General features: G+C 42.5%; 1 protein-coding gene across 7 annotated transcripts in view; it reads left to right on the forward strand.

Moving 5' to 3' along the window:
• Nucleotides 1-22,487, forward strand: part of Map3k7cl (MAP3K7 C-terminal like) — an 89,043-nt gene that overhangs the window by 57,533 nt on the left and 9,023 nt on the right. For 4 of the 7 annotated variants that reach the window (XM_076549145.1, XM_006987933.4, XM_076549147.1 and 1 more), the window contains 2 exons: nt 7,968-8,029; nt 20,913-21,028. In XM_076549145.1, coding sequence (XP_076405260.1) covers nt 7,968-8,029; nt 20,913-21,028 — 178 coding nt within the window. Of the gene's footprint in view, nt 1-7,242; nt 7,526-7,967; nt 8,030-20,912; nt 21,029-22,487 lie in introns of those variants that run through there. The other 3 variants (XM_016006424.3, XM_016006426.3, XM_016006425.3) reach the window with 3 other exon arrangements.

Raw genomic sequence — 22,487 nt, forward strand, 5'->3', positions numbered from 1 at the left:
TAGGCCCATACAATGAGAGGAACTCATGAGCTGCTGCATGGTTCTGCAGACCTACAGAACTCAAGAGACAGAAGCAGGAAGATTTCCACAAGTTCCAGGAAAGCTCAAGTTATATAATAAAGACCCTGTCTTTTTTAAATGCATGAATGTTCCTGCCAGCAAATAGCTCCCCAGTAGTCACAGGGAGAAGGGAGGAGGATATTTCTGGTATGCTGTTGGAAGTAGGAGGAAAAAGAGAAGTGAAAATGTATTTGGTGGGATACTGAGTAATAAGTGTCCTCTTCTGGAAGTTTCTGAGGTCTTTGATTCCAGACCCCTGAAAACACCAAATTCTGCAGATGCTCAAGCCTTTTACAGAAAGTGGTGTAGTGTTTACATGGCCTATGTACATCTTCCCATATTTCATTTCTGGATAACTTTACCGAATACAGTGTGGAGGCTGTGTAAATACCTGCCATCTTTGATTATTACTTAGGAAATAGCAACTTGTCAATGCAGACATAATTCTTTTTCTCCCATATTTTCAGTCTGTGACTGGCTGAACTTACAGGTATGGAACTTACACACACACACACACACACACACACACACACACACATATACATACACATACACACACATATATGTATGTATACACACACACATATATACATACACATACACACACATATATGTATGTACACACACACACACACACACACACACACACACACACACACACATAGCGGGCCAGCTGTGTGTAACACTTGATGCTTGACGCCTTTGGATACCTGAGTACCAACCATCTGAGTAAGATCATGTTTTGATTATCATCAGAACATTCTGAGAGAAAAAGGAAAAATGGTGGAATTAGGAAAATGTCAGAATAGGGAATAGAGGAATGCTTCTAAGAAACAGAAAATTTGCTGTAAGCTGCATCAAATCCTTCTCTGCAGAGAAATAGCATTGGTTTATTCACGTGCGGTGGCAGAGGTGATAGGGTGCTTGTTAATGATAAAGAACCAACAGGGACTGGATGTGCTACTAGCTTTCTCTCTTTACCAGGTCATTATTCTCACCCTATCCATCTCTGGTGGTGCTTTTAGTCCCATGGCTCTGAAAATCCAGCACACATTACAGAATTCACATAGAACGTTTAATAATCAGGAAGCAAAATTTTCAAAAGTATTTTGAGGTAGCTTAAAACTGTGGTGCTCTTATAAGAGCTGGGGTATCTATTTTTAAAAAGGTTTTGTTGCTGTTGATGGTGATGATGTATTAGAAAAGTGTGGGCCATCTTCATTTTAAATAAAACAACTTAAAGAACTTTTCCATGTGAGTTCAGCTTTTCAGATAACATTTCATGAAAGAAGTGTTTGCTTTGGGGGCGGGGGGAATGAAGGAGAGATACTTCTTCAATTCAAGTTTAGATGAAGAGAGTAAATCATAAGAGCCGAGGTGCTGGCTACATCTGGGAAGTCTCCTCAACTGTCAGGGGAAAAGTAAGTAAGCCAAGACAGTGACCTTGACCCACATACATTCTCTTTTGCTTTAGATGAGAACGTCCTCAACCCTACATATGTGCATGGACACCTGTGCACACATACATCTGCCCCATTTCCACACATCGGTTGGGTTCATAATGGGAAGGAATGGAAAAGAAAATCAATTATATCAAGAACTCATCCTTGTTAATGATTATTTCCTAGATGTGAAGCTTCAGGCTAAGTGATTGACATGTGTATTTCTTCATTAATAACAAGTCTCTGAAACAAATTACTCTGCCCATTTGCAGAAAGAAAACCACCTCTCAAAGAAATCACACCAGCTATTCACATCCCAACCAATATTCACGATCACACAGACTATTGACCTCATATCCATTATTCATCTTCACACAGACTATTCACATCACACCCATTATTTACATCACACCCATTATTCACATCACACCCATTATTTACATCACACCCACTATTCACCTTCACCCGCTAAGGTCGACCTGCAGTTCACATACAGACCCCCACTATTCACCTTCCCCAGCTAATGTGGACTTACAGTTCACATACAGACCTGTGCTGTTGTGTTCCCTGGTCGTATGCTAGGAGCTCTTATAGGCAAACAGTTTTCAGAAAAATTTGGGCATGGCCTTCAGATCTGAAGCTATTGTCTAGGCTACTTGCCCCTTGAGTATCACCTTATCCTTGCTGGCCTGCAGAACAGCCTCCAGGTCACCAGCATTCGGAAGTTATTCTGCAGGTCATACTAGCTGCACACTGCCTGGGTGTGCAGCACAAGACAAAAATGTGGGACGCATTACTCAAATACTCTCAAGAAAAATCAAGACACCACGGGAAAAATGATAAAACAAATGCAGCTCATCTGGTCTTATGACTCTTAGTGGCTGCACAGATCAGAGCTATATGAAGCCATTCTGACTGACAAAAATAGTATTATTTATTCATTTGTGTATTTTTTTTTTAATTTTTGAGACAGAGCCATTTTATCTTTGTCTTTGGCTATCTTGGAACTCATTATGTAGACTAGGCTGGCATCAAAGTAACAGAAATCAACCTGCCTCTTTGTGCCACCACACCCAGAATTTTTTTAATATTTTACATTTTTATTCATTTTAGGTATATAGGTATTTTGCCTGCATATATATATCTGTGCATCATGTGTATTCTGAGCGCCAGGGAAGCACAGAAGAGGGCTCTGGGTCTCCTGGCACTAGAATTGTTCCTAGAACTAGCGTTATAGGTGTCTGTGAACCACCATGTAGGTACTGGGAATTGAATCCAGGTCCTCTGCAAAAGCAGCCAGTGCTCTTAACTACTGAGCTATCTCCTTAGTCCCAGTCTTTTCTTTTTGGTGTATATGTATGGTATGGTATGAGTGCTGTGTTGTTGTTGTTGTTGTTGTTGTTGTGTGTGTGTGTGTGTGTGTGTGGTGTATAAATGCTAATTCAGGTGTGTGCAGATATGCACTTGGGTGTACATGTATGCATGTGTGAGTGCAGAGGACAGCTGTAGATACCAAGTATTTCTCTCTACTGCTTTCCACATTTATTTATTTATTTATTTATTTATTTATTTATTTATTTATTCATTCATTCATTCATTCATTCATTCATTTATTTACTTTGGTGTTTGACAGGATTTTTCTGTGCAGCACTGGAACTCACTCTGTAGACCTTGCTGGTCTTGACCTTGGAGATCTACCTGGCTCTGCCTTCCTAGAGCTGGCATTAAAGGCATTCACCACCACCTCCTGATCTACCTTTATTCTTTTAGGCAGGGTTTCTCATTGAACCTGAAATTCATTAATTCCCAGGTACCCAGGTTACAGGCACGGAGCCATACTGCCTAGCCCTTCACATGAGTTCTGGAGATCAAACTTAGACTCTTGTGCCTGTACAACTAGTAATGTACCAGCTGTGCTATCTCCCTCGCCCACAAAGTAGAGTTCTTCAGAGGACTGAGAACAGGACAACTTGTTGTAGTCTATATGGGGTGTGGGATGCGCTTTGGAGTGTCTTCTCAATGTGGATCTTCTTCTTCTGGGCTCCCTGTATGAAAACCTAAGGTCTTTATAACAAGTCTTCTAGTCTACACTACAGTTATGTTTATGATGAAAACAGTGTCTGTGAGGGAATAATTGACCCCAAAGTCCAATAAAAATATTGCCCAATCAAGAGAGTGTTTAGGATAGCAATTTTCAAATATTGGTTTGCAGAATGGTTTGATAGAGTTTTCACCTCTCATTTGAAACAAAATAGAAGCAGATGTAATGATGAGGATTTATAGTACACTGCTTTAGCATACAAAACTAAAATTTACCAAATACAATGGCCACCACTTTCTTCTAAGTTTCATATAATTTTTATATTAAAACTTTCTCTCTGATGCACAGAGAAACGAAGAGTGTACAGTAATCGTTTCTGAATCATCTTCACAAGCTAAATAAAAACTTGCATGCAATCTAAGGTACGGTTTCCAATATTTCGGGAGAATTTGTTCTGGTTTATGAAATGCAAGTCTGGGAATTCATTGGCCAGAAGGGGAACAGCAGGGCAGTGCCGGGGAAAGAACCCCGGGCCAGGAGACACCTCATCGCACAAGGTCACTGGTCATGGCGTTTTAGAGAGCTCCTCCTCCTTCCTCTCAGGACTCGTTCCTTACTCTTCTCTCAGTGGACTGGGCCAGATGCTCACTCAGCCCCTTCAGTTCAGCATTCTGTCATAACTCAGATGGAGTAACAAATTCCTAGATACCAGTGAAGCTTTAGCTTACACACTCAGTCAATCTCCTTTATCTGTCTCATGGAAAAACATACATCAAGTGGTTTAAAGGAATCTGGAAAGAGAACACCCTTGAAAACCAACCAAGAGCTGCTCAATAGATGCTGAAATGAGCCCATCATAAAATGGGCCGTGGTGTGTCGGTGTGGCTAGAATACCAACGTGAAAGTTCTATATTGGGGATCGTGTTGGCTTAGCCATGTCACAACTGCCAAGCAGGCAGTGAACATCTGTTTATTAAAATTTTTTTCTCTCTCCTTTCCAACTCATTCATTTGTGTATTTTATCTTTGCTGGAGAGAGAGAGTTCAGTGGTTAAGAGCACTACCTGCTCTTCCAGAGGACCTTGGTTCAATTCCCAGAACCCACATGTGGTTCACAACTGTCTGTAATGGTAGTCTTGGTGGATCAGGCGCCCTCTTCTGGCTTCTGCAGGCAACACGCATGCATACGGTATAGAGACATACATGCAGGTAAAACACCCACACACAAAACAGACAAAAGTGTTTAAAATATTTTTTAAAAAAGAAATGACTTTAGATTTTTGGTTGGTCGTTCTGCTAGGTTATAGGCTCTTGTGTACGTTAGATGAATATTCTACCACTGTCTTAATCTGGTCTATGAAGTCCACATTGCTTTGATATTGTTTTCTCAATGCATTATAAAATAGGATAAAACGATTTTCCAATTCAGCATGGAGTCTGATTCCTTATTGTATACACGATGGACAGTAAATATCTGGCCGTTAAATAATAATAAAAATGCAGTTATTCTGGAATTTTGTCCCATTATAAATATATCTAGTAAATGTTCCTTTTCTCTCTATTAGAAAAAAAAAAAACAATTAAATATGCCCAGGGGTCTTTTGGTGCTGCTACCGTGTGGTCTGCTGTGTGCTTCTGGGATTGTCATAGTAAACTTGCGCACTCTCGGGGACTCTGAACCATCATCACGGTGGAAATGTTTTACCACAGTTTGGCCAAATGTTTGTGCGACAGCTGTGACTAGCCTTCCTGAGTCACTCCCCTTCTTTCCCTTTGGCCCAATCCTGTGATTCATCATTCTGCTTTTAGAATATTTGCCTATTTTTAAAACCAGTCAAAGAAGGCAGCCACTGTTTAAAAGTAAACACCCCTCACACCAACATGGGGTAGCTTTGTAAGCAGCTTCTCAAACCCTGAAATTTCTGGCAGGCGAGGCTGCCAGCTAAAGCAGATGGCATGGAGCAGGAGATGCCGGTTGGCTTTCAGAGCTGGTAGACTCCTCGCATCTGTCTTTGGTTTTTCTTGTTTCCGCTGCTATTTCCTGCTTGGGTTAATCCAGCTTGATCCATTCTGAAGCAAAAGTCTTGCTTCCATTCTGCTTGTCTGTAAAGCATCCATCATGTTGATTAGATTTTCCTTTCAGTCGAAGAGGTCCAATTGCAAGCCTCCATTTAGCCGCAAATTAACTTCATAGTCACATGTGCCCCAGCGTGGTGTGGCTGTGTGTAAAGACATGGATTTCTACATTGCTTCATTCATTCTGGGTCACCTCAGGTACTGGCTGTTTACAATATGGCAGCTGAGTGAATGAATAACTACCCTCCACTCCCCCCACCTTTTCTTTTATAATGAAGCAAGAAAGAGTGTGACTGTACCGTGGGCACGATGGCTTAAATATTAAGAAGCCCTGAGCTCCATGCCTCAGTATCTTCTAGAATTCAAGCATGCCCTGTCTGTTTGTATTTTATGGAGGTGGTTTCTCCTTCCTATTGCCTCCTCATCTGTGGTTATCAGGGTTGGGATGCCAATGTTTAATATGCTCCTCTTTACTGTGCCAAATCACTCTGGTCCTGGACCCGATGAGCTTAAATAATCATGATGTCTAGGCTTTTGAAACTGTACTGAAGTAAATTAAGTGCACCAAGGACCCAAATTGGTCTTCTAAACTTTATAATGGAAGACTTCTCTACAATGTGTCAGATAGTGATAATTTCGTCCGGTTTCTTTGACAATGATGATGTGGATTGAGAAAGCCACAGGAACTGGCTAGAATTTGCTGTTCCTATTCTGACAGGAAGGGGCACAGGCTTTACCCTTCTCCAAAGCCCATGTTTAGGAGTATCAGTGAATCCGAGGCATCCGTTGACTAACACAACTGCAGTTTCAAAGAGAGGCTCATGTTGGTGATGTATTGCCATTATTTTAGGCCACTTTTAAGTGGGAGTATTTATTTCAGTACTCTTGACCAAAATATACCAACTGCTATTGAGTGACTAGACCCTTGAGGTGTTTGGTAGAGGTTAATACTATCCTTGTTTAAATCATCTCTCTGGTGATTGTCTTCCATGCCTTCAAAGAGCTGTAGTGCCGCAGAAGCCACAAATACCCTGTGTATTTACTACACTTTATTTTGGACCATATTCTTAGTGAGTTGGGAGAGATATAGTTGGCCCTGTATGTTTTTGAGGTTCTGTATCTGGATTCAACCAAGGATAGGGAAAACTTAAAGCCATGTATGTACTGAACTGTTATAGGCTTCTTCTTGTTATTGCTTAATCTTTCTAGTACAACTATTTCCACAGCAATCACATTGTATTGTTTTAGGAGTTACTAAGAAATGAAAGTATGTATGAGGATACATTTAAGTTATATATAAACACTCCATTTCATGTAAAGGATTTGAATTGAGCATCCTCAGACTTTTATCCATGAGGGGGTCATGGAAATAAATCTCCATGAATACCAATCATGACTGTCCTTGTCTTTTTGTTGTATATGATCTACATAATTAAAAATTAATATTAATTAGTTTTATCAGTGAATTTGATTATGTTATTGAGAATATAAAAACTAATATATTTCCTTGCTTTATTTTGACTTGAAATGGCTTTGGTTTTGTGTGTGTGTGTGTTGTATTCTCAGGCATGTACTGGGGGAAAGGTTTGGAAATGATTAGTCAATGTTCCTGTGGAGCCAAAGTTCAGAGAGACAGATCCTGTTTAACGAAGCACCAAGGCTGGATTAGCAGCCTGTTCTTGAAGAAATTTGGGGTAACTTGAATATCTGAGGCAACATTTCTGCCAGGTTTCCTTCCAGTCTTCCAAGAATGTCTGCATCTTTTGAAGGAACAAGAGCTGTGTATGGTTCATCAAGCTGCTTCCGTGTCTGTTTGAGGGAATGTTCGGGCCACTGAGGACAGAGTTTCCACCATTGTGTGGGCTGCTCAGGCTCGTCTGGAAACACAGCTGTGGAGTCTGCTCCAGGTTGGCAGTGTTGTCCGACACTATGGGGAGAGATTCCCTGTTGAGCTGCTGGCTGTTACCCAGTAACTCCGGGTGATTTCTGGAGAGCTGCTTGTAAATTGTGGTTTGTGATAAGGGTAAAGGGCAACACTATCTCGGCGAGGCTCCTGTTTTTCACACATGTCCTTCTGGCCCATTGAAGTTCTCAGGCCATCCCATTAGCACCTTGTTAAAGCACTTACATGCATATCATATTTTTTGGTTTGGGCTAATGTGAGAGTATTAAGTAGCCCTTTTAAATTGGAGAGCTATTAGAGTAGACATTGAGGACACACACACACACACTTAAAAAAATTGTGTCAGACCAACTAAGCTCTCTGTGCCTCCATATGCAAAGAAAATGAAGGGTGATGCACATGAGATACAGGACATGCTGAGTGATGGTTGTATTTTTGTGTTTTAGATGATACACCGTCTGAAGATGCCATTCCTTTGGTCTTTCCAGAGTTAGAGCAGCAACTCCAGGTAAGGATTCTAAAAACATATGCCTGCTTTTCTGTAGTTCCACAAATATAGTGAGCCAAGAAGTGGCTAAGTGGGAAAGATGGATTGATACACAGGGTAGAGGACTTTTAAGTCATGAACATTTGTGCTTCAGAGCTCCAAGGTCAGACAGAAGCAGTTATAGAATGCCCCTGGTTATCATAATACTTGGACTTCAAACGCTGAGAGTAAAGTAGCTACAGCTGAGAGTATGCCTGGTCCCGCTTTCCTTTGCTATGATGTCTCTGGGCTATTGGATTTTAGCTCCATTTTGGGTTAATGATTTAGTATTAAACCCTGCAGAGACATCTGTCATATTGCCAAGTCTTTGGAATAATAATTTTTTTCCCCTGCTACCTGCTTCTTTCCCAGTTCGCTGACAATGTCTAGTACAGTGATTTTCAACCTGTGGGCCACAACCCCTTTGGGCTCACATATCAGATTCTATTATGATTCATAACAATAGCAAAATCACAGTTATGAAGTAGCAATGAATTAATTTTATGGTTGGAGATCACCACAGCATGAGGAACTGTATTGGGGGGTCACAGCATTGGGAAGGTTGAGAAGCACTGCTCTAGTGGAATGTAGAAGTGGGAGTTAGGACCTTCAGAAAATTGTTGGTCCAGCCTATGAGAAAATAGTTTCTAGATGACCTATGAAAAGGTCATCCCAGTAGACCACATCAGTAGAATGCATCAGAATGGTTTTTGTTGTTGGTTTTTGTTTGTTTGTTTTTTAATTTTTTTTTCTAGTCAGGATTTCTCTGTGTAGCCCTGGCTGTCCTGGAATTGCTCTGCAGAGCAGGCTGGCCTCGAATTCACAAAGATCTACCTACCTCTGCTTCTCATGTTGTAGGATTAAAAGTGTGTGTCACCCTCGCCTGGCCAGAATTTTTTTGTTTTTTAAAGATGCTCACTTATTTACTTTTTAGTTTTTTTAGATGGTACATTCTGGCATTAGGCAAAGGAGGATTTAGATTTACATTTTTATGTGAGCGGGCTTCAGCCTACTTGTCTGTCTGTGTACTACCCTTGAGCCCGGCATTGTCAGGTGCCGGGGAACTGCAGTTACAGATGGTTCAGAGCCACCACGTGGTTGAGTTGAGCCTGGGTCCTCTAGAAGAGCAGTCGGTTCTCTTAGCTGCTGGGGTAGCACCTCAGAACCAACCTAAAGCAGCTCAGATGTGGAGGTCTCATTACTCCCTTCCAGTAGCCAGCCTGCTGAACAGATCGTGATCACTTATGCAGGTCTCACTCAACATTGCCTAGCCGGTGGGTGGGTTATATGATTACCACACAGCTATTATGAGATGGTGCTGTAATCCCAGAGATGTGCTCCCCAGCTATCAGTTCTATCTTCTGTTCCTCTGTGCTCCACACAGGCTCTTCAGCCTGGCTCTCTGGCTGATGACATCTAATCCCACTCCCCTTACTCCCGCTCTGGTTCAGCATCTTTTCAGCATGGAGAACTGTTCAGCGCTCTTCTCCAAGGCTCCTTTTCTTTCTGTTACTCTCATCCTACACATCACATGCCCTCAGTGCCGTCCTCCAGGGCTTGTCTCTGAATGTACCACTGGTGATAGAGCAGGGATTGTAAACGGAACCCTCCTTTATCATACTGTCACCTCAAAGCTGTTTTGTCATCATTGACATCGTGGAAATGGGGTTAACATGTTTTAAAAATAGATCAGAGAGTCAATTCATGAAGTTATGGATAATGAATTCTAAGGGTTTTTTTTTTTTTTTTTGGTTGTTGTTTTCCCTTGTGGACAGTGGTGGAAAAATCATTTTCCTCTTACTTGGAATATCAGTAGTCTTCCTTAGCCTGTGATCCAGTCTGTAGATAATCACCCCTGGTGATTATCCAGATAATTTTCTGTTAGAGCATCACAAAGTCCATTTGAATTTTATTGCTTTAATTCTATTTGACATATCTTAGAAATTAAATCTATGTGATTATTTTATTCTAGTGAGAAATTTCTGTCTTGATTGGTCTTTGATAGGGTAGACATCTGGGTGCATGGTTTCTGCCTTCGGGGTTTTGATTATCTCCTTCAGTGTGGTTATGACATCACCTCTTCCTGGGGTGAGAGGTGAGATGGGATTGGGTTTGTTAGTAACATTTACCAGTTGTCAAGACTTTTGGTTAGGACAGCCCCTGTCTAGAACTGTTGCTTATAATCTTTATCCTCCAGGGCATGAGGGAAAAAAAAGCAAGACAGTGAGGACTGAGGAGGGAGAGAACACAGTTCTGTTCCCATGCTTAGCAGAAGCACGCACATTGGAAGCCATTCTACCTCAGGAAGTCCTGTATTAACAGCGTTGAAAATGCTTTATGTACAAAAGGAATCATCTTTGGGTTTTTTGTTTTTTGTTTTTGTTTTTAACATGGAACAAGTCTTCTTTACAGTTAGACTTGAGTTCTTCATTCTTGTAATTTTATTTATTTATTTATTGACTGTCATAACCCACTATGGGAAAATAAACACCAGTTAGAAAGAAGAACCTTGTGGATGTCACTTATACAGGAGACTCAAAACCTCACCAAGCAGAGAGCAGCCAATGCCAGACATTACTACCAGTGCTCCCTGCAAACCCAGGAATGAGGTCCCACCACTGCACATGGACTCTGGAGCAGGCAAGGGCCATTTTCCTACATGTGATCTCATTTGGTTCTTGAAATAATTATAGAAGCTAACTCTTCCGTCTCCACTTTCTACATGAGAAACTTGAGGTCAAATTTTGGTCTAAATCAATTTGCTGATCTTTCTCTTCGTACTTTATGTGGGGCACATCGGCTGTCTAAATTAGTTTGATAAGCTGAGATTTGTTTTGTTTCTGGTTGGCAAGGTTACCGTGATGTAGTTCTAGAACCGCCTTGTAAAACTTGCTGGGACTTTCTGATAGGCTTTACACATTCCTTGGTGATTTATAAAGTGTAGCTATAAAATATCTATTTGGTAGATGCTCTAACATCAATTTGACCCCCACGATTTTTCCGTTGCTTTGCCAAGAATGTGGACGTGTTTGAACATGTAATTCATGATGCTTCTATTTTAACAGAAGCCAAAAAAAGCCCTGGGCAAGAATAGCAATGACAAACCTTTCTCTTGATGTCTCTATTAATGCAAAATTCTGGGTCAGAGACCTCAGGGTAAGGTGGAATTAAATGAACATTACAATGTTCATTTCTAGGCCCTGAGCCTCTGCTGAAGGGCAGGTGGAGGCTAATTTTACATTCTTTTCTTGGGACTAAGTTTCCAAATCTCTTGTGGGCATCAGGAGCAATATTTGGTATATAGCAGGTTTAGATTATATGAAGGGGGAAAAGGATGGTATTTTTTGTTCACTTTGAGAGCGGATGGAATTTATTACTTTTCTTTAGGGAAAAGTGGTTTTCTATTTGGAGCAGTGTTGATGGACTTCTTGACTTTTCTCTATCTGGGAAGATGATGAAATTCTTTCACAGTCCAGTGCAAGACCAAGTCCATCCTACAGTCCAAGTAGAAGAGTTATGTTTTAGTCACTATGATTTAACTCAAAACTTTCTCTCTCCAAGACTCACTCTCATCAGCCCGTACCTGGAGTCAATAAAAGCTGCCTCACACTGTGGTGGGAATTAAGTGTGGTACTGAGGAGGCCTAATGAAGTACTTGAAAAAAAATTGCTCAATCAACATAAATAGTCCTTGGTGAAATTCCTAATTGGACAAAATATTTAAGATTAAGTGATTTATTTCTATATGTGTAAAACAAAACCAAACATGCATACCTCTGAATTTCTTTGGATGTTCTCTTCATCAGGCCCAGGTACTTGGAAAACAATGATCTTTAAAAACAAAACAAAACAAAGCAAAACAAAACAAAACCCAAACTAAATTGAGCAATAGCTTCAAAGCCTTAGTCCTCTCATCAGATGGGATGGCAGTGACAGATGATTCCGTGGTACATAGTGAACTTGCCTTTTCTCAGACAGGATCCAGTAAGTCCACACTCTGATGTCACTTCTACAAATAGACAATTTCAGGTTCCCTTGAGTATCATAATATACTGTTATCCAGGCAGCCTCTCCAGAAACTTCTTTTAGTATTGCCTCAGTATATCATTTGACACCTGGGAAATGAAAATGTTGAAAGATGAAGTAAGCCCAGCATCCCATCATGTCCTCAACACCCTCCTGGAACTGTGGACGGTAAAGGCTGGGGTGGGGATGGGGACGGCTGGAGACAGCCAGCATTTTCTCTCTTGTCCACACATTGATGAGTGTCTTAGAGTTATCCTTTGGATTCTGTGGACATTCAGAGAACATATATAGATATTCTGGAACTTTGTCAAAGTAAATTTTTGAAAGCCCGGTCAGTGGTTGTTAGGGTAAACCTTGTGGGAAAGGTCTGAGAATTCTTGAGTTCCTTTGCTCTATTATGTTCCTTGGATCAACAGAAGGGATATAAATGTGTTTTACTCCAAGCTGTATAATGTGTAAGTTGCAGGGTATAAATTCCAGCACTTACTTAGGAGTGTACTGTATATATTATAGAAGTGTCAGTGACTATAATATTTTTTCAAATCCTTAAAGTCTTAAAATAATAAAATTTGAGTGATCATAATTGAATGTACTCTAGATGCTCCTTCTCCAGTCTGGACTGGGTTTTTCCTTTTAGGTACAGCAGACAATGCTTGTTAATTTTGAGAGACATTAAAATGGAGTGTAACCTCTATTCCCCCCCCCCCCCCCCCCCAAATAGGTAATCCTGAGAATCAAGGAATAAATACAAACTCCACTCAACCACTGTAGAATGTTTGGCTTTCTAAATGTATCTTCTGTGTGGGAAGCTGGGGTAGGAAGAGTCAGTTCTTGCATTTTTGAAGCTGACACGGCCAGTAGTTTCTGAAGTATCCAAGCAGCAAACGGAAACGCTTAAGCCGGCTTTGCCCCTTGCTGAGGGATGCTTGGCCACATGCTTTCTCACGGGCTCATTTCCAAAGGATGGAATACACTTCTGGAGGCTGTGAACCGATGGCTGAGATGGCGTGGTGTGGTTCAAGCCGCATTCTTGGATCAGGAGCCTGCGGTTTGGTTTCTCTCTTACTTCATCGTGTTAAATTAGTCCTGGTGATTGGGCTGGGTACCAGAGATTGCAACGGCTCCCCCGACTCTGCGGTGAAATTCAAAGCCTTTGCAAGCTCAGTTCTGTCAGGAAAGGGGGTGAAGAGGAAGTGACCGCCCCGGGCTCTGACCTCATCTAAGCCCCAATCTGTGCCTTGGGAACCTATGTTTCAAAGTTGTCTTGAAGCGAGGCTGGGAGAACATCTTGATTTTACCCCCTTCAGCCTCCAGCAAGAGACCTCCATGCGGAGGGAGATCGAAAAGCAGTTTCTGTGATAACACAGACGCTGTTGTAGAATCTTAAACAATTGATTTTGGTGATGGGGGTGGGTGGGTGAGGTTGAGGGGCGTGCTACCAGTGGTTGAACCCAGGGCCTCCAATGCTAGGCATGGGCTCTGCCACTGTCTGCTTCCCAGCCTGCTCTAGGATCTTTTTATTGTTCAGTATTTTGGGATTCCTTTGGAGTGCAGCCTCATTCGTTTGACAGGAGTGTGGACCAAGGGCGTCAAAGTGTAGGACGTGCAGCATAATAATGAGAGCATATAGTAAGAGCCGTGTCTCCTCTTGATGGAAGAGGAGAACACAGACATGAAGTTGACTAACTGCTCCAGCACCCACACCCAGCATGGGATTTCAATGAAAAGCTCTCCAATGGAAGTAGTTTAAATCAAATGTTGGGAATGAAAACAGCATTATTTTTTATTGTTGTTTTGCTTTTTTTTTTTTTTTTTAAATAGTCTTATGTAGCGGTTTTGTGCTGAACTCAGTAAGTAGCCAGGGTTGACTTTGAACTTTTGGTTCTCTGACCTTCAAGTACTGGGATTGCAGGTGCACTCCATGTCTGGCAGATACTGTTACTTTTATTCCCCAAAGTTAATGTTTTCTGTCTAGCTATTCCAGGAATTCTTGTAGATTATACTTAATTTTTTTTTTCAGAGCTGATGACCAAACCCAGGGCCTTGTACTTGCTAGGCAAGCACTCTACCACTAAGCTAAATCCCCAACCCATACCTAAGTTTTAAATTTGAACATATGTTAAGCGGGATCAAAAACCAAATAAATCATACATGCCTGGGTTTAAATGTTCCATTACTTAAGCCTATTGGTAGTTCTGTTTTTGTCTTTTAAATTTTATATATTTATTTTTTAAACAAGCTCTGGTAAGTTTTCACTGAAAACTTTACTAGTTTACATTTCTCCAACTTGCGCTAACATGCTTCTAAAGATATCAGAATCACCTGGATCCATGACAGCCAGTGTGCTCATTCTGTATTATTTTTCACATTCTGTGTTCAGTTCAATATCCTTGCCACTGTAGTGATGGACACCAGTTTGGGCCAACATGGCATCATATTCTATGTCAGAGTTCCTCAAAGCCGGACAGTTGGCAAGGATGGGCAATTTCATTCTCTTCCATCTGCTCATCTTCAGAGTCATGTGCTCTCCAGTTCTCATAACAAGTTGGAACTTGGAGTTGATCAACTCCAGAGACTTTTTCATTTTTTTTTTTTTTCTGAAAACACCGTCTTCCTGCCTTGGTGTGGGATGGCCCTCACCTGAGAATTTTGGTCACTCTGTTTTTAAACTATACATCACATATGTATGATTGGATGTTAGGAGTGTATTTCCTCAGGGGGATTGTAATTTAGTGAACGCTGCTGGTCACACCACCTCCTCTTTTTGAGGAACTCTAAGAAGGCCAGAGAGAGCTGCCATCAATGGGGACATAACAGCAGTACATATCTATCTTATGGCAGTAGAGGGGCTGGGGTTGGAGCTCAGTTGGTCCCCTGCTTGCATACCAAAGCCCCAGGTTCTATCCCCCGCACTGTGTACACCAGCCGAGGTGGCACACCAGGTGTGGTGGCACAGAGAGGTAGAAGCAGGGAGATGAAATTCAAGGCCATCCACAGCAACATAGTCAGTTCATGGCCAACTTGATGGCATAAGAGCCTATTTGAAAAAACATGGCAATGAGTATTCAGAGGCACAGAGTAGAACACCATTATTCTTTTTTTTTTTTTTTTTTTTTTTTTTTTTTTTTTTTTTTTTTTTTTTAGATGAAGCATATTTTAATAACTAATCCTGTTGACTAAGTACATCCAGGGTACTTCTCTTTCGGAAAAAGCAAAAGAGGAAACTATACATGGCTGAGCACTGCTGAGAGCAGAGGGCTCTTGTTATTAAAGTCACATCGGGCTTTGCCCCCAGCCCTCCCAGGAACTCTGAGCTGATGCTGTTTATTAACACCCACTTGTCTAAGCAATGGAGATACAGGATGATTAGACAAGAAAGAGTCCCCCTCCCCCATCACCCTCATAACCCAGACACGGCTGAGTCTCCAGCCTGAACTTCTCCAAACCTCCTTTCAGTCCATCCCTGTTCTAGGGAACAACCCGAGACCAGGCAAGGCTGAGCCAGAATGGATTTGGTCAGATCTTGCATACCACTGATGGTCATGACTATGTTCTGGGATGGCCAGACCACACAGTTCCCATCAGGCTGACCAACCAAACCCAGCGTGTGAGCATGGGAGACCATGGGACAGAGAACTGTCTTTAGTTTAAGATAGGCTTCCCAACCTCAGTACACAGGCAGCCCTACAGGAGACCAGTAGTTTAACTAAAATGACCACTAGACCATCTCAGCTAACACTCTTAGCTCATAGGCATCACTGAGACCTCACAGCAACCTGGGTGGGGCACATGTGAGCCCCATGGTTTTCACCCAGTCATAGCAAGGGACTCCAGTCCAGCTTCTAGATTAAGGCATCAAAACATCTAAGCCTAAATCTAGGTGTCCTCCTTTGTATAATTTATTCTCAATTTCCTTAAAAAGGGGGAAATACAGCACTCGAGAGGCGAAAGCAGGCCAGCCTGGTCTACAAAGTGAGTTCCAGGACAGGCAGGGAGACACAAAGAAACTCTGTCTGAAAATGAAAAAAAAAAAGGGGGGGGGGAATTATGCCTCCCAGGACTGTTTTGGGAATGTACTATGCTAAACCTGAGGCCCAGCACACAATAGAGAGTAAATCAGGGTGTCTATCTTGAGAGCTGACGAGAAAGGGGCAAAGACAAAGCAGGGGGTGGGGGTGGGGGTGGGAAGGATTTTCTTACGCCTGTTTTCTACATTTTCCCATCCTGGCACCTTTGCTGAACTGGCACCTTCTTCCCGGACTACCCTTTCCATTCCCATTTCTAAAAGCACTTCAAAGCCACCTCTACCAAGAGGCTGGCATTCCTTTCTCACCACCCTCCCAGCAAAACTATTCTGATGGAAGCCAAGAACATAAAATCATCTCCAAGACCAAGCAGCTGGCCTCAGCATGGGGACTCGACTGCTGGGTCAACTAAACATCCCAGTCAAGATCAAGCACAATGACTGTTGTGACTGGAGGAGTCCCAAAGTGTATCAGTTTACCCAACCCATGACCAACCCATAGCCCTTCAACCTGCATATAAAGCCTGGTACTCAAAACTGCCCATAGTCTAGTGATGCCACAGCCACACCACTGGGGACCAGGGGACACGCCCATAGTCCCAATACCTGGCCTGAGTGACTAGAAAACAAATCTGATACCATTCCTGAGCTCAGTGACCACATTGTGGGAGAGGGGGGTGCATGAAGCCACATAGGGGAAGGGACTGGGATAATGCCCTAGTTGTTTTAGGACAGAAGGAAAAGCTCTAGATGCTACTGGAACATAAACAGTTGGAAGGATCATTGACAAGTAGATTTTTGTCACGTCTCAAACTTAAGGCCAACCAGCTCAAAGAAAAGAACCATATGGGAAATAAGGCTTTTAAAACGAGCCAGATTTCTAATCGGCCTTTCTCCACTGTATCTTTATCACTAAGTGAGTCTTTCCAATAGGACCCAAGGCTTAAATGACTAAGAGTCTCACAGGCACATTAAGTCAATGGAGATAACATACAGCAGAAAACATTAAATACCCCTGATAGGGTGGGAGGAGGGGACTGGGTAGGGTTGGGGGGTGTTGGCTTTATATTTACACTAGGGATTTGGGGAGGGGCTGTACTCTCCTCTCCTGTGAAATGGAACTCAGGGGTGCCTCCTGGCTCCTGGAGGTGTCCTGCAGTCAGGAGTGGGAGGGGGGTACAGTGTATACTGTGTCCTCAAGCCTCACAGCAGGCTCATTTTCAGGCCTTTCCTTGCCAGGAAAAGGAAACATCCCCCAAAAACATACATGTGCACACACCATTGTGTGTGTTCTTCATTCCCATACATCTAGCACATATCATGTGTGCACAATAGGAGGGAGCTGGAAACGATTTTTCCAGAAAAATCATTCACTGATTGCGATTTTATAAATGAAAAACCAAACACTATACTACAGTAGTTCAGACCAATCAGTGCTCACGGCACATCCCACGAAGCTGACAGATGAGGAAACCAAGACCAAGACAGATTGTAGAACCTGCCTGGGGTTGTCTGTGGTCCTAATAAGCATATGGAAGGCTTCCCAATGAAGGGGGCTCCTGAACGGAATCTGTCCCATGGTGTGTAACTTTAAGAGGAATGAATATGGGGTTCTGAGGGAAAAATCTACCAGATTGCTGCTGAGAATGAGGGAAAACCAGGGAGTCTTATGCAAAGAACACAAGTTCACAAGTCCCAGCAAATGGGAAGGGAATTTTCAATGTGTCTTCCTGACTTTCTTCACCCAGTGGGTTGGAAAGAAAGGAGTTGGAATAAAAGGTAAGGAAGCCTGGGTGCTCGGGACAGAGAGATGTACATGATCACCACCTGCAGGACAGGGGATGTTGGTGAGGGAACACCATTATTCTAAATTGCATTAGTTCTAAAACTTTCATTGATTGGAATTTCTTCTGGGATGCAAACCGCAGGCACGTAGACAAATTCTTCAATGAATTTTCAGGGCTGGGATAAATGTCTAATGTCTTCAAATGACAATGGGTTCTGCTGACCAGAAAACATCTTGATTTGCTCAGCAACATTTGTGGTTAAGTAGTGAATGACTTGAAATTTGAAAGTGGTGAGAAATTTGAAGTTCCCTGGCAAAAGGATCGGGGAAGACAAAAGCTGAGTACAGATGAGGCAAGCTCAGGCAGCAGAGTCCAGAAGGAAGGCATCTTAGATGGAGTGGGAAAGAGAAAAGTCTCATAGAGAACTGTCTTTGCAGCAACATGGATTATGGTTTAAAATAAAGAAAATAAATCTTGCTATGGTAGTCAGTTCCCAGTATACAGTCCAGCTGCCTAGCTAGTTCCACTTGCCCTTAGTATATGACCAAACTGCCTAGGTAACCAAAAACATCCTTTCAGATACTTTCGAAAGCTGCTATTAGTTGTAAAAACTAGGTTTCGTTATGGCATTTTCATCTGTGCACATAAAGTGCTTCGATTGTATTCACCTCTCCCATTATTCTCACCTCTTCCTCCTCCTGTCTCCCACAGGTCTCATTCCTCCCCCAAAACACAATATCTAATTTCTACAATTAAGAGACGCCAGTTAGCCAGGTGCAGTGGTGTCCATCTGTAATCCCAGCTGCTTGAGGGGCTGAAGCCTGAGGAGACAGGTTTGAGGATCACCTGGGATACATAGCGAATGAACTCAAGGCTAGTTTGTGCCATTTAGCGAGACACTGTCCAAAAATTAAAAAACGTGAAAGGCCCAGAGATGTCACTCAGTGGCAGCATGCTAATGTACAAATAAAAACAGAAGTAAAGGGGCCGGAGAAGTGGCTCAGCCCTTGAGAACAGTCACTGCTCTTCGAGAGGGTGCGAGTTCGATTTCCATCATCCACATGGCAGCTCAGCACGGTCTGTCACTTGGGTTCCAGGGGATCTGACAGCATCTGGCTTTTGAGGCACTGTATGCTTGTGGTGCACAGACAGACACTCAAGCAAAGACACTCTGACTCATTAAAATTAAAAAGAGAACAAATCAAAAGTGATGGAGAAAGACGTCCCAGTTCTCTAAAAGAATTGCAAGGTGCCGAGCGAAGGGAGGAGGAGGGAGAAACCTCCCTCGCCTGGAGGAAGCGTTCTTGTGATGTTCAGTTTTCTTAAACCGCAGTAGAAAGGACATTCTGCCGTGACGGCCACCATCTTTAGTCTCTTAGGCGTGCAGAACCTTTTATGGAGAACTTTAGACTGTTTGGGCTATGGTACTAGGCAGCTGCCGAATTTGCAGCTCAGGGACTTGCACGTGGCGAGTGATGTGCTGAATCCCTGCTTGGACAAGTGTGGCTTCTGTGGTGTTCATGAGGGCAAGGCGGGATGCGTAGTCCCATGTCTGCCCGGAGGCCAGTCCTTTAACAGGGCACAGATGATTTAAAAGCTTGGCTGGGGAGCCCGGGGATGTTGCTTTCATGCCACTCACTGTTACACCTGGTAACTTGCCAGCACAGCAGGTGAAAATTGGTGAGTGTGTTGAGATTTCTGGGACACCAACTGGAGGAGCCAGGATTCTGAATTCCTTTGGCAATGGCTTCATCTCCTGGGGTGAATTAGATTGTCGTGCTACTGTGTTCTGGTTTTCCGTTTATTTCGGTGTTAAGAAGGATAATGGTGACAGCTGGGTTGATGTTGTGAATGTGCTCACAGGGATCCAGGGAAAGAAGCCAGATAAAGTGATTCTTGTTAGACTCCACATGAGGAGTTCACATGCATGTAAACTTTGCCCTAATCAGAACTTGAAAATATTGTAGAACTTATTATTATTTGATGTATTCATTGCGCATATTAGCAAAGTTCAGTGTGACATGTCAATAATGCATTTAGACTTTTACTTCCTTTGAGTGAGAAGGCTCCTCTTAGCTATCAGCCAGAGCACACACTTGAATTTCTGTTACTTACTGAGGAAATACAACAGCTGAAGAAATCCGTGTGTTTGAAGAATATGGGAGCAAAGAGGAAGCCGTCCACTAGTTCACACTTGACTAGTGTAAGTGAGTGAGAATGGTAACCAGTCAGACACAGATTACCTGCATAGATCATAGCGACAGATAAGACCAGACAACTTGTCTCATCACAAACTTCCATGCTTCTCAGATTTTACATATCTTTTCCAGAAGTAATTAGGCGATGGTATACGAACACTTTAAAAGACAATCAACTACCATTCCAAGCAGTCGTGTTTTAAATCACACATTGCTGATGTAGAAATAAGAACAAAAACCCATGGATGGCAGTTTGAGTTAAAAATGATCTCTGGAGGTAGGAATTTTTTTCATGTTCTATGTAGAAAAGTTTGCCCCGTGGACCTGTTTTCCTCATAGATGGGGGGAAAGAAGAAGCTCAGATCTGTTCACCCTCAGATGCCATGAGCAGGAATTAGGGGTCTGGCCCTCCTTCCCCGCCAGCACCACCCGCAGCCTAGCGGCCTGTCTCCGAGCTGAGCAGCTTCTCAGAAGAGAGCTGTTTCGTAGGACGGCCCCCCACTCCCGTGGGCTTGTGTCTCAGGACCCTGGGCGTAGACAAAATCCGGGAATGGAAACAGACAACTGGAGCATTTCCCCTGATCTTTTCTATGGCAGTTTGCAATTTCCAAGGAGTATCCCAAATCAGTGGGAAACTTAATTTTCACCCACACGTGGCAGGTAGCTGACAGGTAGTAGCAGGTCTCAGTAGCTCTGGCTCAGGGGCGAGATGTCCATGAATGTCCCAGGAAAGTCGATGTCCGCAGGATCCCCTCACCCACCCTGTGCCGTGTTGATTGACAGCGCCGCTTTCTGTTGCCATGGACTGACTGCTTCTCCTTGTCTGTGCAGCCTCTGCCGCCGCGTCACGACTCCGTAGAATCCATGCAGGTGTTTAGGCAACACTGCCAGATAGCAGAGGAGTACCATGAGGTCAAAAAAGAGATCGCCTTGCTTGAGGAAAGGAAGTAAGTACTTTCCCGCTGAGTCTCTTCTACTGATGGGAGACTGCGGTAGGTGGGTGGAAAGGGAGGGGATTGTAGGAACAAGCAACAGACTTTCCATCGATCAAGTGCTTCTGCCTATGGACTAGGCAAGAGAGCTGTGGGCAGGCTTCCCCACTCAAAATTTTATTACTTTTTTATTTTTTTATTTTCAAGACAGGGTTTCTCTGTGTCCTGGATCTCACTCTGTAGACCAGGCTGGCCTCATAGACTCCTAGAGATCCACCTGGCTCTGCCTCCAGAGTGCTGGGATTAAAGGCATGTGCCACCACTGCCCGGCTAACTTTATTGATTTTTAAATGAGAGATTTTAGAAGAAGAATTTTAGATTTAAAATTGTCAAAATACCATCTAGAACCATGCCATATTCTTTCTCTATGGCTGTACCTAGAGGCCTCAGGGCACTTTAGCTTGGGGTGAATTTTAATTGATGTTTTAACAGTAGGAGTCCCACATTAAATGAAAACCCATCTAGAGTTATGGAAATCTATTAGTTGACTAGCTGCATTTTATAGTCCCAGTAAGTTTTTTTTTTTAATCATGATAGCGTTTATTATCATTACAGGTCTGCTATGGAAAGTTATACAATTCAATTAATTAGAGCACTTTAATTTTACTGACTGTTCCACAAAACCCACTTTAATTGCGCTTGGTTCTGCCAACATCTATCCTCATCGACTCTTACTTTTTTTTTTTTATTCCTGAAAAGCATCAAATTAAATAACACCGTGTCTTCATCCACTGCAGTTTGTCCTCACATACTTATTAGGAGATACGGTGGTAGTATTTACATCTCTGACTAGGGAGTAATCCCATGAAAATATAGTGAGGAAATGTTGAGTTCCTGAGGCCTTGTCCGTTATATACATCTAAATGCTAAACACATTATTGTCAGGACATGAAATAGAACTCACAAGCATGGCTGTTTTTTAACCTTGTATTTCTTCATCCCCTTCATCTTACTTCAGTGACACAATATACTTATTACTTAACTTCTAAATGAAAGAAGGTGAAATGTTTTGTTTAAGAAAATCTTAGGGCCCTTGAGACTCAACAGTATAGTGGCTGGATATCTACACAGTTGTGGATTTGGTAAGCAGACTACTATATTCACCAAATGAACTCAGTCTCTTCTAAATTCCCTGCTTCGCTTCACTTCAAACACAAAATTTGACTAGGACTATTGCTTAAAAGGGATTAAAAACTGTTGAGAAATCAGAAAGCACAACTTTTAAAATCCGAGGCTTCCTTTCTGGTCATAGAGTCTTGATAAGCTGTCCCAAACATTTGATTGCATTAGCTAGCACAGCATGGCTTCTGAGAGTGACCAGGGCTGTAGCCACAGGAGGACTTAGCCTGTGAGTGTATTCTCTGTACTGTGTTTACTTGTGCGTGTGCACACATGGGCTGTGATGGCATGACAG

The sequence above is a fragment of the Peromyscus maniculatus genome, chromosome 12 (assembly GCF_049852395.1).
Source record: "Peromyscus maniculatus bairdii isolate BWxNUB_F1_BW_parent chromosome 12, HU_Pman_BW_mat_3.1, whole genome shotgun sequence".
NCBI lineage: Eukaryota > Metazoa > Chordata > Mammalia > Rodentia > Cricetidae > Peromyscus > Peromyscus maniculatus.